The 18,097-nt window shown below is 35.9% G+C and overlaps 2 protein-coding genes across 2 annotated transcripts in view; one reads left to right on the top strand and one right to left on the bottom strand.

The window, feature by feature from the left end:
- The window catches only part of LOC142339118 (uncharacterized), an 88,758-nt gene that overhangs the window by 9,660 nt on the left and 61,001 nt on the right, over positions 1-18,097 (top strand). Inside the window, exons 3-6 of the mRNA XM_075388857.1 lie at positions 3,569-4,031; positions 5,311-5,528; positions 6,302-6,463; positions 6,807-7,269. Coding sequence (XP_075244972.1) covers positions 3,569-4,031; positions 5,311-5,528; positions 6,302-6,463; positions 6,807-7,269 — 1,306 coding nt within the window. The remainder of the gene's footprint in view (positions 1-3,568; positions 4,032-5,310; positions 5,529-6,301; positions 6,464-6,806; positions 7,270-18,097) is intronic.
- Positions 1-18,097, bottom strand: part of LOC142339117 (endothelial differentiation-related factor 1-like) — a 242,983-nt gene that overhangs the window by 185,873 nt on the left and 39,013 nt on the right. The gene's annotated exons all lie outside the window — the stretch shown is intronic.

Raw genomic sequence — 18,097 nt, 5'->3', positions numbered from 1 at the left:
CCAATCATGGTTTTCAATGGCTTTGACGCTTTTCATCTTCATGATTTTTCTGGATTGTTTTATCGTTCTTTATTTTGTTTTGTCTCATCAATGATAGGTGATAATTCTCAATGGCTATATTGAGGCATGTGCAAAATAATTTACTAAATAAATTTGAAATTAATGGTTTTAATGAGATTGACGCGATTTTTTGCATTTTATCTTTGTAGGTTTTTCTGGTTTTATCTTTTAGTCTCATTATCGACAGCTCTAGGTGGCTCTCTAGAGGATTCTTTTTTGATCACTTTAGCGCTTTTTTCTCATCAAACAGTTGTCAGAACTGAGACACCACTTGCTATTAAAAAATTAGATTTTTCTCCAGATTTTTTACCTTTGTTGCTTTTTTGTTGTTTTTTTGTTGCTCTTTCAGTTAATGTCTTTAAAGATAGTTCTTTGTGTTTCTCTCATTATGCATATTTGAGTTTATCTAATGTTTTAATCTCAAAGCTGCAAGTTTTAATGACTTTTATAAGGACTTGTTTTCGAAAATTATTCGAGTTTTTTTTTGGATTATGGCCATTTTTGTTATTGCTTCTAATCTGACTGTATTACTTTCCTACAAAGTTGGTGTTTGATGTCTATATTCCTGTTTTGTAAGTCTTAAGAAATTTTTGGGAATAGTAAATTCAATAACACTACTTTTCTAGAAGAATTGAAACGAATTTGTTTTTTCGGTTTCTAAAGGGTTGTTTTTTTCCGATTTTGTTTTGTTCTGTTTGGTTACGTGGACATCTTGGTATATTTTTTGTTATCGGAGTCCAATTTCGTTCTCTCCAGCTGCTTGAATTCCCCGACTTCTAATCAGGACTGACGTCCATATGACGACGTCACAGTCACTTCAAATCTGCCTTTTGTTCACTCGTTCATGCGATTTCAACTGAATTGCACATGCGTGACAATTGTCATTTTTCACTCTTAGTGGAGAGAGGTTGTTATCATTTGCGTGATTAGGTTTTTGGTAACACGTGACTTACTCACTCTCAAAAATGATTCCTCAATGTGAAATTGATTTTTCTTTACTTTAATTGAAAGAGTGGGTGCTTTTCACTCTAATTGAAGGTTATCTGAGAGCAGCTATTAGACGCACCATTTAGTTAAACAGATTTTAAAATCAAAATATAAGATCTCAGAATTTGATTTAAAAAAACTTTCCTTTTTGGTTTGTTTCTTTCTTTTATCTTTTTGAGACCGCAGATCTACGATTGAGGCTATTTTTTGTCAATCTGTCAGCTACGATTTTTTCCTGCTTTTCGAAATTTTCTCTCTGAAAGCAATGATAAACATAAGCAAAATGATTTAAGCTAATGTACTAAAGAAAAGCGGAAAAATTGAAAACAATTTTCTGTGCGTCTCGTAATAAATTATATCACCTTATTTGGTTAATATCAAATCGATCATGAAATAGGTGGAGGTAGCTTTTTAATAGAAACTATATTAAACTCGGGCCAAAGTGTCCACCCGTATTAAATCTTTATTGAGCGAGAATAAGGGTGCAAAGCAAATTCCACTCTTAAATAGCAAGGAAATGAGTGTAAGAGTGTTATTATGGGAAAATTACACTCTATTGCAGTTTTTAAACTCGTTACTACCCTCTTCACTCCATTTTCTCCATTCTCTACACTCTTGTGATTACACTTTTTAGGTCAAATATTAGCAGGAAAAGAGGGGAAGACTGTGAAATTTTAAAGAGTGTGTCCAACTGTAATTCAAAGAGTTAAAAATTAGTTTATCCACCATTATTCTACCTTTAAATTACATTTATTAAGTGGGGCACTAACGGTGTACAAATCCTATTTTTACACTCTTTACACTTTTCCCCGTTATTTTTGGGCGAAATCCGCGGCCCGGTAACGACAGTCTGTAATAGTTGTTTACAACTTGCTTATTATTGCAACTAGCTTTAACGGTGGAAAATTATAATTAGCTTCAAAATGACTTATAATAATCAAAAGACGTTTGAAAGATTTTAGCAGAAACTCCTGAATATTACTCCTATCTGAGTGGACAGCATCTAACAATTTCCACTAAAACTTTCGATAGATTACCAATTTTTCACAAAGGAGGTTAACTTCATAACTTATGCAGAGCAAGGTGATCAATCTTGTTTTTAATAAATTCTCGTCTTTTTTCCGGAAACTGAAGACACCGTATTTTAATGTCTTCAACATCTAAGTGAATGATTTTAAGTCAGTGTTTTTGTGCTTTAGTCAGGTGGTGAAATGATGAAAATTCTTAGTGCTTGAGTCGACAAAAAATTATTAAAGGTACTATTTGTTTCAATTTGCCTGAAAAGACGCGGGTTGTGCTTTTATGTCGGGAAAATTACAATGTAAACAGTTACTAGCCAGTTTTTGCTTGTTTTTTCAAAAAAACCTTAATTGGGATCAAAGGAATGACTAGTTTTCGCAGCAGTGCAAATCATGTTGTATTTGCGTTAAGTGATTGTGACTGTGTACGTGGATGCAAACCTTCTGAGTGTTTTTGTGACGGTTTTTTTGCTTGCTTTTTGGAAGTTTTTTCGTCACACATTTCATAGCATACGGATGAAATTGGCGTTCATGCTTAATAACTGAAGCTTAAGGTATTGTAAATTGAGTTATTGTTCGTGTTAAAAGTCTTGTTTTGTTTGCTTCGCACTTCCCGCTTCTGAAACTTCATTGTCCTCTGTAATAATTAATAAGGTTGTTTACTTTGATGCATTGTTAATTGTTGAGCTTATTTATTTTAAAATAGTTAGCTTAGAGTTCTTTGCTAAAAACTGTTCTATTTTTAAATTCGAAAACTTTTGTTCATCAACAATTTTTACTTCAGCCTGATAGCAGCAATACGATGAACTGCGACAGAATTGGGCGCATACAGGTGTGTGAGTGTGCGCTTGCGTATTTTGTGTGTATGTGTTTGTATTTGTATGTGTGCTTGTGTGAATGTGTGTGTGTGTGTTTCAGGGAGGGGTTGGGTGTATGTTTATGCGTGATTGAGTGCGTTTGCGACTGTGTATGTGAAGCAAGCGTTGTGATTGTTTGGGAAGCTTTTTGCTAGCTTTATTGAGATCTGCTGATCACTCATGACCTATCAATAATCATGAACCATATTCATAAAAATGGCGTTCGCTGTTTATAAATGAAACTTAAGTGAGAGCTTTACTTACAGAGCTCAATCACGCAAACTATTAGTTGTGCTGTATTTTCAACAGGGTTCTGTTTTTTAGACAGTTTTTTCGATAACTTTCGGATTTCATTATTACATGTCCAAGCTGTCTATTTCGCTACTGCTTATTAGCATTGTAATTGCTTATCATAATAATGGAGGTCCATGTGTTCAGAGTGATGTTAAGTGTGTCACTACAAATAGCATTTAGGCATCCGAAACTTTAGCTTTCCCATCTTTTCTGAAATGAGTGTTAAGTTGTTTAATGCTATGTTAATTGTTTAGCTTATTGATTATCAAAAACACTTGACGTTCTATATTCAATTTATTCTATATTTTTAAAATTAAAAACAAATGTATTCCTGAACAAGTTGTTTTTCAGCGTACTATCAGCAATTCGACGAACTGCGACTGAATTGGGCGCATACCGGTGCACCTAAAGGCAAAATCATAATCGCCCGAAAGAGGCAAGAACTTCGATTGTTCACGACAGTTTTGGACCCCAATTACTGCTCACGATATTCCCTCAAACTCTTGGTGGCATCCAAAATTGCTTCATCGACCAGCAACGAATCTCAAACTACTGTGAAAACAGTGAAGAAAATATTCGTTCATGAATTTTTTGCAGTTGTTCAGCTGCAGGTCACTTCTAGTTCGTTGCCTCTTGTGAAAAGGAGAAATTCGGGTGGTACCAAAAGTGAAGTTGAAGTTCATTTCTTGAAGTTTCTTGGTTCGTCGGAAAGGCCTTCAATTGTTGCAAGTGTTAACGAATTGAGACCTGGAGAAGACATACTGGCAGTTTATCAGCTGGGTTTCCACTGGCATGAGGGCGAAGAAAGTCGGCCGTAAGTCTGTGTGATTATCAAACTCAAAATTAAAATTTTACCATTATTCAATTCCTTAGCTACTACATAAAGAAGGTCGTATATCCGCGTCAGCTACTTAGCCTGCTATTATGGTCGACATTTTTTACAAACCAGAAGCATAGGACGCGTGTTTTGTGAAGTAAAATGAATACAAAATATTCGGTATGAAATTGTATCCCACCGCATGGAAAGAAAATGTCGCTGAGCGACTGAATAAATCTGTTCACGCGAGACATTGATTTGTAGTTTCCCTTTTGTTCTTGTAAATGGATCAGGAACTCGTGAGAAGTAAAATATTTCTAATTTTGAAAGATTTAAAAGACTACGGCAGTTTTTATAATAGAGGTGTTTAATTTTTCTTGATTTGATAGCCTTTGAGAACAGCTCAGTTTGTGTGCAGTCACTTTGACCGTAACAAGTTGAATTTGGGTGGGTGGCATCATTTTTATAGCTGCGAAGCTGTAAGCTGAGCGTAGCTATATTGCGGTGCTCTTGGTTTTTTTACAATTCAAAGAATTGTAATATTGGGGCGCTAAAATTCTTTGAATTGTGCGTCAGGACTTGTCCTGCTATGTTTTTTTGTTTCGTCGTCTGACGCTCTTTTTTCGTTTTACATTTGTTCACACAGCAAAGCTGAAAAAGTCAAATTTTCTGAATGACTTCTTCCTCTCACTAACGACATTTGCGCGCGTGACGTCATTTCTCACTCGCTTTAGCAAAAGTTTTTAGGTTATTTGCGTGATTAGATTTTGATCATACGTGACTTACCTCACTTAATAAAATGACTTTTGCACTTTAAAACTTAAGTTTAATTTGAATTTGTTTAAGGTCAAAGGAACTCATTTGTGCAGTAAAGTTCCCTAATAAGAGGCTTCTGAGGAATGCATTTTAACAACCTTTATTGATTTATCGCTGAATGTTTTTTACTTAGTTTTTTGAGCGGCGTCGATTTTTTTTCAATTTAGATCTGTATCTGTTTCTATCTCTATTATATGGCACGCAGGAATCTCGTCGTTTTATCATTGATGTTTGCGTAAGATTTAACTCGCTCTTGAATTTTTGAATTTAACTCCTCTAAATCTTCTTTAATATCTAATAGTTGTTTCAAATGCCGTATTTTGATTTAACCCTGCATTTCCCCGGAAATTAGGGCGGAAATTAATTGAGTTTTATATTTATCAGGCGGAGTTCTTCCTTGTTCAGCAATGCATTTCCCCGGAAATTAGGGCGGAAATTAATTGAGTTTTATATTTATCAGGCGGAGTTCTTCCTTGGTCAGCAGCGATCCCAACGACAATGTTGACCCCCTCGCTTCGTTCCTGATTGTCACTACTCAGTCGGTGCATGTTGTATTTCAACATAAGTCACCCGAGTTGATCGCCTTGAGATTCGGTTGTAACCAGAAGTTGGAACAGATGATTGATGTCTGCGTTGCGCTCAGGGTGAATAATTTGAAGCCCATCTGCAACTTTTTGTGTAAGTACATGCACAACGATCAGACCGTAGTCCACCTTCAACGGGCCGTAAAAAATCTTTCCGGTAATTGAAGCAGCTTATAACTGTTGGGCATCTACAGTCATTTCCTTTTTTTACTAGTAAAATGGTCTGTAACTTGGGTTGCAATTGTGAGTTATATGCTTGCTATCAGATATATGAAGTTGGGAAGGATTTCGCGGTTGTTCATTAATTTGTACGGCTTTGTACTGATGCTAGCTGCCAATATTTTCAGTGGGAAAATCAATCAGATCTTTTCCATGGTCGTCGCTCAATCATTGTTGTCTCTAGCGGTAAAGTTGCATTTGATAACTTTTTTTAAAAAATTGGGCAAATTTGTTCGAGATCCACTCCACAACACGCAAATATTTTTTACTCCATTACAATACCAAATGATTAGGTTTTTATACTTGAACTCCTTTCAAGGTCCTTTTTGTACTATGTGAAGAACCTTGGTTTCAGTCCCGTTCCTTCGCTTTCATTAATCCCGCTTCAAAGGTGAAGTTTTTGTGGTTTTATTTTGCGTTTCCGGTCATATATGAGTTGCCCCCTTTTCTCAGTTCTCATGAATTTACTTACTATGTTTTAAAATGAAGGCCACTCTGTAAAAAAAAATTCGAAGTTCAATAAAATTGCTTGGCATCAGTGAAATATTCTCCGCAAACTTGGGCATACTGTAATTGTCAAATACTGTCAGCTTCATATGCAATCTATAACATATGTTATCTTCTAAAAATCCTTATTCGTGGTTTCAGCGATTGAGATGTTGAAGAGGCGAAAGTACGAGTATGCGTTGAGACTGTTTGCAACAGCTGACATGCCTCTCTACTCTCAGTTAGACATGTTCTGTGAACATGGGGCTCTTGACTCTGCCTTCGACTACTTCAGGAAGCTGTTCCTCAAACGCGCATATCCAGGTACTTACTTCATCGTAGCTTAGAGGTTCAGATACCTAATTTTGGTATTTTTCAGTCCCTTTGCTGAGACGAAAAGTTTATCTTACGAGATTTTGCAATATTATATTCTGCCTTGAAGAAAACTTTTTCAGCTACGATTCTCACAAGATCTTACAATATAGCCTTCCGGTCTTGACTAGGGTGGGTTGAACAGCTTTTCCATTCCGTTTTACACCTTTCATTTGATAGCTATGAAGATGTGAATATACGAGTTTCATGTTCACTCTAACATTCTTACGATAATTTTAAAGTATATTGTTTGTCAGAATTTGTTTTGGTTTATCATTGCCTTCGTTTATTTCAGAGAAAGATTCAAAGTTCTTCGCCGAGATAATCATAAACTGTTATATCCAACAAATCTGCACTTGTGTCGAATCGAAATCCTCTCAATATTCCTCCGAACTATCCGAAATACTTCGGGACAATTTCAACTACACGGAAGAGATAGTGCTCAGAGTTTTACTAGAAAACGAAATGTTTTCCCTGTTTTGCCAAGTAGCTTCCCAACGAGGATTAGTGGCCTTGAGTTTGAGCATGCTCGCAAATTTCGACGATATCTCAATTTCTGCCGATTGCATTTCGGCTTTCACAGTATTCGGATTGATTGAGGACTATCTGAATTATGAGGATGGTTTGTTTCTGAATCAACTGAATTTGACGTTGTTGCTCAATGCCATCTCCAGTAACGTGAAATTGGCGCTGGCTTGCAGGAACTATGTATTAGCTGGTATGCAAAAAGATTCCGTGTCTTACTACGACTGCTTCAGGTTTGTAATTCCAAATTTTTCTAATCCAAGAGTTAAAATTCAGCATATCCTGTTGTTGCGATCGGTCATAAACTCTTAAAATTTGCTTCAAACTATCAAATTTGGCTGGGCTGCTACAGATCACACAATACGGGATCTCTTTATGTATGCCAGTCAAATTTGACAAAAGATATAACAAATCGAAGGCAAAGATATATGCCTAAGACCTGTCTGTGCTATAAGTCTCAATTTAAAATAGTTGGGGGGCTGAAAAGTTCAATTAATTAAATAGATAGTTTAAATGAACAAGCTTACTAATTACCAGTTGTGTAGTGGTGAAATGGAGGTGAGCTGCTGGGCGATCGTTCACTTGGGTGTTTCTTCAGTTATGTTATTTGTCGAAAAAGAAAGTTATAAAATCAAATCAGGAATTATTTGTCTAAGTTATTAAACAATTATGTTCGACTATTTTATTGTAAAAGTGAAGTTAAATTTTGAGAAAAATGAAAGCAGTTGTCTGCTGCTTGCTTCTGGGAGTGATTTCTGTCTCTCTAATTTTATTCCGTCCCACTTCGCTGAGAGAAACAATTAATTCCTCTTAGCTCCGTTTGGGCCGATAGGGAGCGAATCACAAACTCACGTTCATAGTGAGGTGCTTCTTAATTTTCCTATTGGCCGAGAAGGCAAGAGAATTAACTCTTTTTTATCTCACGGAGAAATTATTGAAACTCCAAAAAATAATAAAAATCTAAAAAGCTGAGAGCATCAATTATTGATTTCGTAGGCGCCTGTTTTCTGCTTTTCCCCTCTTCTAAAACCGCAACAATTATGGTTTTCTTGGGGGCTTTTTATGAGACTCTATTGTCTTTCCCCTGAAGCAATCTGCTTCATCTTTATTGAACTTGGGGGGAAAGATCTGCATTGCAACTGTCAAAAGCAGAAGTAATTTAAATCAAAAGAAACTGTGGTTTTACAGGCCGCCTACGTTCAACAACGTACATTTTCTATCCTGGATATGAGCGAGGAGATCCAGGCCTAAAGTTGTGTTAATTAAATAAGTCGAACTGAGTTGTTTAAATACTTGTGTACTGGTAGTCTTAACAAGCGTTAGTTCGTTTAGCGCGCCGCGAAAGAATGGTTAATTAGCGCCTAAATACGTTCGCTCTAATGCGGGATTAATTATCCGTTCATTTGTAACGGCTCTCGTAATACTACAGCTCACCCCGATTTTTAAGATAGAAAAGAAAATGATTAAAAAAAAGAAATATATTGCATCGTATATAATTTTATTGCGCTTGGGACATATGAAGTTACTACAAGTTCAGACAGTTTATAAAATTGATCGCAAAGGGCGATAATGGTATACTATAAAATTGATCGCAAAGGGCGATAGGTACAAAAGATTTACAAAGGGCGGTGGCCATATCAGTTGAAAAATTCTGGTGGAAGGATGACTGGGCTCGTTACAGGATTGTCACCGTCGTCCAGTATATCAACAACTTCCACTACTTCATCTCCATCTTCATGCTTTTCTGTATTTGATAATTCCTTGATTATCCTTTTTTGTTTTCGGTTCTTCTTCTTGAGTTTCGTCAATTCAGAGTTGAGTTGCTTTACTTTTTCAACCAGTTTTTTGTTCTCCACTCCTAAATTCTGATTGGCTGTATTGATTTCTAAATGCTTTCTTGCATACACTTTGTTAATTTCTTTAACATTACTTTCTTCCGTTTTTTTGACTTGCTGGGAGACGATGTACTGCCTCCGCCAATAGTCATCGCTCGTTATTTTCTCCTTTTCACTGCACTGCATTTGTAACCTTTCAAATCTAATCTGTAGCTCCTGCAGTTCGGTTTCTTTAACAAATAATTCCTGTCGGAACTTGGAATTTTCCGAAATAAGTGAAGCTTCAGTGACTTCTTCGATGGCATCCGCAGGTGTCGGAAAGGCAGTCAAGTGGGAATAGGGGAAGTTGACATACGAGTCCAGCTGATTGTTTCTGGCGAGGTAAGTGTTCTTTTGGGTATCTCTGTCTTTTATTCTCCAGACGTTTGTTGTTTCTGGTAATGAGAACTCTTTCAAAATAGGCAGGTTTTCAGTTTTCGCAAGAAATTCTTCGCCGGTTGAAACGTTCTGAACCTTAACTTTGTCAGAGATTCTGAACTTATTGGCTTGCATTTTCAAAGTGTACCTCAAGTTCGTCACAAATCTGGGGTTCATGGGATTTACAACGTTTTCCCTAATTTTCTGAATTTTCAAGCAATAGGGGATGTCCTTTCGCTCTTTGTCACTAATGAGGTCATCTATATTTGCCATTTTCTTATCTTCTCTGCGTGACTGCTTTGTTGATTTCCTGGTGCTGGTCTCTTTCGATCGACTATCCAATTGTTTTGCGGATCATATTGACTCGAAGTTGATGGAGGTGCAATGGTTGTAGTAAATGGAGGCTTTGAGAAAACAGGAGGCTGAGAAGAACTGGTTTGTGTTTGTTCTTGTTGTGTTGTCACTTGTTGATGTTGGCTGGGGATTACTACGCTTGCGAGTGTGGGTCTGGTAGTCATTGTGAGTGTTTTCCTTGTGGATAATCTAAAATATTTTGATTTTGGTTAGCCTGTGTCATCAATATCACACATTATGGCTTCTTTTCAAGTTTGCAAATGTATTGCTAATATAGAAAAGTATTCTATTGTAAAAATGTTTTTGTGAGGTTTTGTTGCTAACTGCTTTTCTTAAAAATTATAATGCTAAATGCATTTGTTAATAAAGTTTGGTAGAAAATCGTTTGTTTTGCTAAATGCAAAGTTAACTTTAATAAAGGGAGGGGGGTCATAAATTAAAAAATTTTTATACTTATGCCAGGCGGGCAGCCCTGGCACAAGTACGTCTTTCTCCGCTGCCCGGAGGTGTGAGTCTTGGGGCGTGCGTCACACTAACACGGCTGCAACGACCCGTGCAGCTGGGGAGACAACCTTGCTGAGCTGAAAGAAAAAATTTTTTCGGGTCGTTTTTGAAAATTTCAGTTATCGTGTTAGTGTTCTGAATTATTTAGGTTCAAAAGCCAGGGGGGCAGGCTGGAGAAAGCTGAGGTAACCCCTTCCCGAGGAAAAGTTAAAAGGAAAAAAAAGATCGTTGGGACTTGAGTTGTTTTGGTTTATTAGACAACATCGTCTAAACAATTTTTGCAAATGGGACATTTTGTCTGCTTATTTATGCATACGCGACAGAATCGGTGTTCGTCATGTTGGGAAAAATGTGGGTGTTTTGTTACTCCTAATTCTGTTTTCATTTTTTTGCATAAATTGCATCGGAAATAGGATGTGATCAGGACGGGAAGACATGGTCGAAGACAGATGGGACATTTAGGGTTTGTGTATCTTTTAAAAAGTGCCTTTCTGCAAGGAATACATACATAGTGAGGATTTTCGTTGGGGAATTGCTTGTGTAGTTTTTCTACAATAACGGTTTTTCGTGAACATATGGGGCAGATAATGTCCTTATGGGGATAGAGCCAACGGAAACTGTCGAATAGGGATTGTGAAAGACCCATCGAGTGACTGTTCTCTTATTTTCCTTAGACAAAAACAGGAAAATTTCTGAGAAACTGCAGTAGGATGAGGTTAATGAGGAACGATATGGCAAGCAAGGTAATTAGGATTAAGATAAATATTTTTGTGGATAGCTCTAGATTGGTCATTTTCCGTATCTGGAGAAGATGGAAAGGAGGTAGTGATTAATAAAAAGGGATATTGCCAATGCGCATAAGAGGACAAAAAGAAGAATAAACAATGTTATGGGATGCGTTTTGTCAATTCAATGAGTAGTGTAGAACTAGGGTGAAGGAGGTGATTTGCTCCTGGTAAAAACTGAATTGAATTAGGGATATCGAGTGGATCAAAAATGAAAACAGGAAAAGAATTAAAATTTTGGGAGTTCTTGGATGCATTATGTAATTATTTTTTCGCAACGAGGGCATAATTTATAGTCTTCTACACAAAATTTACAAAAGTTGACGGGCTTGTGATCACTGTGATGAAACGTTTTTGCAACAGAATATTGAAATCTTGTTTGTTTGCAAATATCACATTGAAACCAGTTAAAGATTGAAAAGATAACATTAAATTTAGAGCATTTTGGACAAAAATCATAGCCCATATCTTTTATAACATATTGGTAACAGAGCAGACACATTACGTGGGGTAGTTCGTTAGGGGGGTTTTCGTGTAATTTCTTGAAAACAATTGTTTCGCGTCTGCAGCATAAACAAATTAATGAGACCGGTTTGGATTCTATAGTATTGGTTTCTTTGTCAATTGTATTCATTTTTGGAAGATTGTTATTGGAGGGGATTATGGGACTGGTATGGTTGGAGGATTTGGTTGTTGGTTATTTTGGGATTTTATTGTTTGGTCTATTACTAATATAACTATTAACATCAAAAAATTGAAAGGAATACTTACAACAACGAGGAAAACGGTTAAAACGAAGGAGAAGGCTGCTGCAATAATCATGAGGGCCATTAATAAAAAATCAAGTACTTTGGGGATAAACATTTTGGATAATTTGTGAAGGTAGTTTTGAATCAAGGATTTTACCACGGGTTGTTTGGGTCAATTGTTTGTTTGCATAAGGGGCATTTAGTAGTTGTAAAGGTCATACACTGCAAACAAATTGATTGTTTTGGGTGAAAATCCCTGAAGTGACTGTGGCAGGTGGATAACTTCTTGACTTCTTGACAAGAATCACACTGGAAATAATGGCAATGACTGATTGTATAAATGGGAGTTACGCAAATGGGACATTTAGGTTGGTTCCAATATTTAAATAATTCATTTCTACAAGGAATGCAAGCAAAATGGGGGGCTGACCATTTGGGTTTTTGTGCAATTTTTTGAATTGACGGCAAGGGAGATAACAAACAGGGCATTCAATTTTAGGGGTTGTATCAATTTGAGGTTGCTGAGACGATATTTTCAGAATGTTTCCCATTATAAGGACAAATCAGAAAGATCCGGGTATACGAGTTCTAATCCATGGTGTTCGAGTTCGTTGGGAATAGTTACATTTAAATCTGCAATAGCAAAAAAGAAATTCCAGTGTTTCTCGTTTGGATAAACGTAATAATGATTAATGGTACCGGTGCTTAAAAACATATAAGTTATCTTGATACATGCTTTATACTGTGTGAAACAAATATTGAACCATCTTTCTACTTTAACAATTTTAATTTTTTCCTTACCAATAAACAAAATCATTTTAGTTTTAACAATTTGGAAAGAAATGAGGGGAAAAGAACAAATTGATCAGAAAAAAAGGATAGAAAAAAATGAAGAAGAGGAAAGGAGAGGCGAAAAAAAAAATTTTGTGGAGAGCAAGTTATGTAAAACAAATTACTTTACTGAAGAGCGCCCAAGTTGACTGGGAAGTGCTCTTCGATATCGATGAGTGCGAGAAAGAATTCCCAGTGCATCATTCCCATGGTGACTCGAGTAGAACCCTCACATCCACGTTCGTAGTCAGTATAATGTATGATTATACAGGGCTTTATTTCTGCAGTGGGAGTTTCAATGAATGATCTCTCGAGGGATTCTACTTTGACTAGTCGCTCACCAAAGTGGAACAGCATTATAGGAGATCTAAATTAAAAGGGATTTTGGAACCATTTAAAGCTTGGGATATATTTATGAAAAATGTCCTATAGGGGGAAGATGGTGTTAAAATGATGGTTCCATCAGTCCAAGTGTTTAAATATTCGAAATGGAGTAATAGTTGTGGTATAACTCTGTTACTTTTTGTTGTCACAAATGATTTTTCAAAAAATTGAATTTGTATAAGGCAATTTTGGTATGAGAATATCATTGCTGTTTTTTAATTGTTAATTGTTTCCAATTTTTTAGTAATGAAATCGTTTTGAGAAGAATCACTTTTCGGCAATTCAAAATAAAGATTGTGAGGTACACAGTTTGGGTTTTCTAGAATAAAGAGGAGGAATTTCCAATGAACTGAAAGAGGATTAATACTTATTAAACAAATTTTTTCACTTTGGATTTCTTTGAGCGTTACTAGCATAGTAGGTACAGGAGTTGGGTATGCATCAAAAGATCGTTGAATTTTTTGTAACTCTACAAATTTATTGTTAACTGCAAATATCATAGTTTAGAATGATACTTAAGCAATATAGATTGGGTGTTGTACTTGAAATACCGAGTTCTCTTTGAATGCTAGAAAAATGGTGAATTCGGCGAACTGAGGATGAGTAATGAAAATAGTTAAAAGTCTGTAAATATTTGTCATGGGTTTTTTTGCGAAAGTCATTATACTTATAGCGGAAACATAGTATACGGCTAATAGCTCAAAATTTTGGTTTCCGATTCTGATTTGTAAGTTTCTATTAGTTAAATGAATCATGTTGCTGATCTAGCTCATTTGGCAAACTATTAGGGTCGAATTGTGCTAAATACACGAAATAATTCCAATACAACGAATGAGGGGTTAAAATCACAGTATCGTTTTCCCAAGTGTCCCAAAACTCAAAATTTATAACAATTTGAGGGAAAATGTCTCCGTGATTTTCTTCAAAAGTTTTCTTTATTTGATAAATTGTAACGAGTCTATCTTGAAACAAAAAGTACATTAATGGAAGCGTTTTAGTTGTTAATTAACTTATTGTTCTTCATTTCAAAACTATGTATAAAAGTATGTAAATGTAAAAATAGGATAAAAAAGGGTGTGTCAATTATTTCTGAAAAGAGGATTATTGACAACGATTGATATTTATAGATAATATATCAATCGGATTCAATGTAGCAAAATCGGAGTAGGGGAAGAGTGCAGGCAATAGCTAGATAGACATAGTTGCGATTACATAGATGAAAATGGATTATAAGAAATAAAAAGCAAGAAAGGAATCCACACATGTCTCTTACAGGAAAAGTCAGTCTAATAATATTTTTCTTCAGACGCTTTGAAACAATTTTGTATTCGACTCCGATGTTTACAAAAGTAATTGTGTCATCAATCAGGGCTCTTAACAATGAAAAGTATTGAAAATTTGAATACGGTACGTCCAAGTCTATAATGTCACTGAAGTAGAAAGATGCAACTCTAATAGTGACAGTAGTTTTTAAATCGGAAATACTTGATGATAATATTTGTCCGGTGTATTGTCCAAATCGAATGAATAAAGCGTTAGGCTGTTTTATGAATTTGGGCTGCATAGCATAGCATCCTTGAGGTGTATCTAAACAAGATATTAATTAACTTATAGAGTCTAACACAAATATATTTTTTTTTATTTTATGGAAAAGATGAGTTTTTTTATTTAGCTTTAAGGAGGTGCCACCACACTTCGAATGGTTGCATCATTTTGTGGTTGTGGTTGATGTGACGCCAGATTTGGGTATTCTACTTTATTATTTTCTGTATGACAATGCTCGTCAATTTTATTTTCTCTTGGTTGATTCTCAACGCATTTGTAAGTTTTTTCTATTGTGCTGTAAGGTTGATAATTACTAAGCGGTAAAAAATGATTGTTGTTCTGTGGGGCCGACGGTTTGGTTTCGTTAGAGAATACCGGTGTAAAGAACGATAAGATACAAAGATTATATGTTGCTCCTAATAGAATTTTCCAAAAACCCATTGTTTTGTTGGATATTTTGTGGATTTCGAACGCTCTTATGATTGTTACGATTACATCAGTTAAGAATTTTATGCACAAGAAACAAGCAAAATAAACTCCAATTTTTTCCAAATAGAAAGTGATAATTCCAAAAGTGCCTTTAAACTGCTCGGTAAAAAATGTAGGTGAGAGTAGAGAGTCTAGATAAATTTGTCTATTTACGCCCATCGCGGACGCATAAATATCTTTTTGAGAGTAGTCTATGCTTCTTCCTTCTAGAACTTCTCTTGAAATTTTTGTCAAAACTGATTTTGATGCTTCCGAATGCAAGATATTGTCCCAAAATGATTTTAGTTGATTTGGTGTGTAAATTCCGGCACGTTGTGATTCGTAACCGGTAAATTTTGGAACAGAACTAACAACTCTTGAAGAGAATATTTTTGGCGGTTGTAAAGGAACAGGTGCTGGCATCAAATGGTACCATGAATTATCATTATCAATATCTAATTGGTAGGCATTTTTGTAGCCTCCAATACAATTTACTTCGTTAGCAAATGGATAGGTTTGTCGAGAAATTGGATCGACGAACATTGTCCTATCATCATAGTGAATAGGAATCCTATCAAAACACTGATCAAGAACCTTAAGTGGTGAGTTTCGTTTTGGACAGTGGTACAGCCAACCTATGCTACCATCTGTGTCTAAGAACATCGAGCGGTTGCCGGTTAACATGTATCCAGCTAAACGATTATTTTGGATAGCCTGCATTAGTATCATTTGTTTTTGAGTTCGATCAAGTTCGCATTGCTCTATGACCAAACCTTTCCATGCTTGTTTTATTTGCATGTAATTATGATATTTGACAAAATCCATTTTTACCGCAAGGTTAAGATCATAGTCTAACTTGTCTTTGTCTAAGTGTTCCCATGCAACAAAACCATTGTCGGATGTTCGGATCTGATCATCTGAAGGCTTCCTATTAAACCCATTTACACTTCGGCTGTTGTCAGAATCAATACGAAGTTTATGAAAAAATTGTTGAGTTTTTGATTTATAAGGTTTGCCAGTTTTCATATTAAATCCGCCTGTATAAGAACATATAAAACATATAAAGAATCTAAATTTGTTCTGTAAATAAACTCAGGTTTTCCACACACCTTTTCTTTTTCATCAACTACTCTAATTTTTATATCCATTTCAGCAGGAGAATACGTTCCTGGTCCTTCATAGGGCGTCTCCGGTTTTTCATCACTCACTATGAAATACTGTACGTTACCAAATTCGTTTTCATGTTTTAGCATTTTTGCGTTTTGTGAAAATCTTTTAGTAACTATACAATTTTCCGGTGCCTCCCAATTGTATGCAAAGGGGTCGAGTGATGTCGAATGACAACCTCCTTCTGAGAGGGCACAAGGAAGTTTTAGTCCTTGACTGTTATAGACAGTTCTGTCATTTAGATCAATATCGAGTACGGTTTCTTGCATCAGGGTTTCAAAAGAAAAATGTTTGATTTGACCACGATTATCACAAGATGTTGATGATTCACCTTCAAGATCAACTCCCTGGTTTTTATAGGAGACAGTTTTTATTCCATGTTTTATATCAATTTCCATTTCATCATCATCAAATTCTGTAACAGCAATTTTTCCAGTTTTGTTAGCATTTAAACATTGTTCAGGCGAAACAATAATATCATATGTTATTATTGGAGCGTTGTGTACAATTGAAGAATGGGAAAACATACCACAATTATAACGAATGAGCATTGCAGTGACTTTGCACATAAGAGCTTTGACGAAGGTCCGATAAGACCGTTGGTAAAGTGTTACATGTGTATCAACCATCTGAATGTTTTCGGGTGTGATTTTGCAAGGAGAAACTTGTGTTAGAGCATACATTTTGTTTTCTTTCATTTTAGAACAGTCATAATGAATGACCCTTAGTTTGTTAGATACATCATTAATATCGTCAGGGAGGGGTTCAGTAGAGTTAATAACTATAAAAGGAGTACAAAAGTAGAAAAGATTTATAAGTAAATAAGAAAAATAGAGTTTTTCAAAACAAAGATATCTTTTCATCCTGTTCTTTTTTAGCGCTTCAAGCCGGGAGTTAAGGCTAAGAGTTGTAGTAATAGGCACGTCCAGAAAATGTTGACTGGGTTTTGGTACCTAAAACAAAGTTAAGTAAATCCGGCTTGATAACGTGATGGCGGCTTGGCCGAGCGACTAGAAGTTCGCCTATTATTATTATTTTCTAAAGTTTGTAAATTAGAAGGTCCTTGTTCCGATGTATTAGGGCGGAGAGGACTTAAATTAGGGTCTAGAGGTATTCTAGAATTGTGCTGTGGGCAAGGAGTTGAACTTCTTGTTCGACTGCCGCTAGGCAGGTGTGTTTGGACTGGAGGTGGGTTGTCACGACCACCTGAACTTGCTTCGTTGAATCCAGAATCGAAATTGGTAGGTGTTCGGTCAGGGTCGAAGTTCTGCACATGGGAGTCTCTTCGTATGAAATTCTCCACGGGGAAATAATCGGTGTTAGCGGGGCTTTGGAAGGAGAATTTAGTCAAGGGACTGTTGAGTTTATTCATCTGACTTGTCATTAGATTATTATAGAATGTGTCACAATTATTTTTATCTATACCATACTCTAGCGTTAACTCTGGTATAGTTTCAGTAGCTGGGTAGTACTCGACTAGGTGATTTCTATGAGCGACCTTCCTGGTGGCCGGGTTGCTATCTAAAGTTAATTCATAGTTAACATTGGTTAGTTTTTTGTCTATAGTATAAGGACCTGATCTTAGTTCATGTAGTTTTTTTGACTTTCCTAACTCAATTTGATGGTTTTCCATTAGAACTTTTTGTCCAACCTCAAGTGGCTTGCCTAATTTGTGTTTGTTTCTATGTTTATGTGCGCGGTTATTGTTTTCTAAGCTCTTTTTATAAGCGTTATTGTATATTTGTTTGAATTGGTTTTCTCGCATAAGCAACAAATTGTTAATAGTTGGTTTTAGAAGTTTGTCAATTTCGGTGTTTTTTGAAGTTTGCAAGGTATGCCTGTGAAGAGGCAGGTCTTTGCAAAACTCGGAAGAGCATGTGAGTTGTGAATTTCGTAGGAGTCCTAACTTAAGTGACAGAGGTATCTGTGGTTTTTGTCCGAACACAATTTCATAAGGGGAGATTCCAGTACTAGCATTTGGAACCGTGTTATGAGAAAAAGCAAATTTTGGTGCCAGTTCGT

Source organism: Convolutriloba macropyga, chromosome 5 (genome assembly GCF_964194025.1).
Source record: "Convolutriloba macropyga chromosome 5, txConMacr16.3, whole genome shotgun sequence".
Classification (NCBI taxonomy): domain Eukaryota; kingdom Metazoa; phylum Xenacoelomorpha; order Acoela; family Convolutidae; genus Convolutriloba; species Convolutriloba macropyga.
Note: the sequence above shows the minus strand (reverse complement) of the source record. Positions and strands in the feature narration are given on the sequence as shown.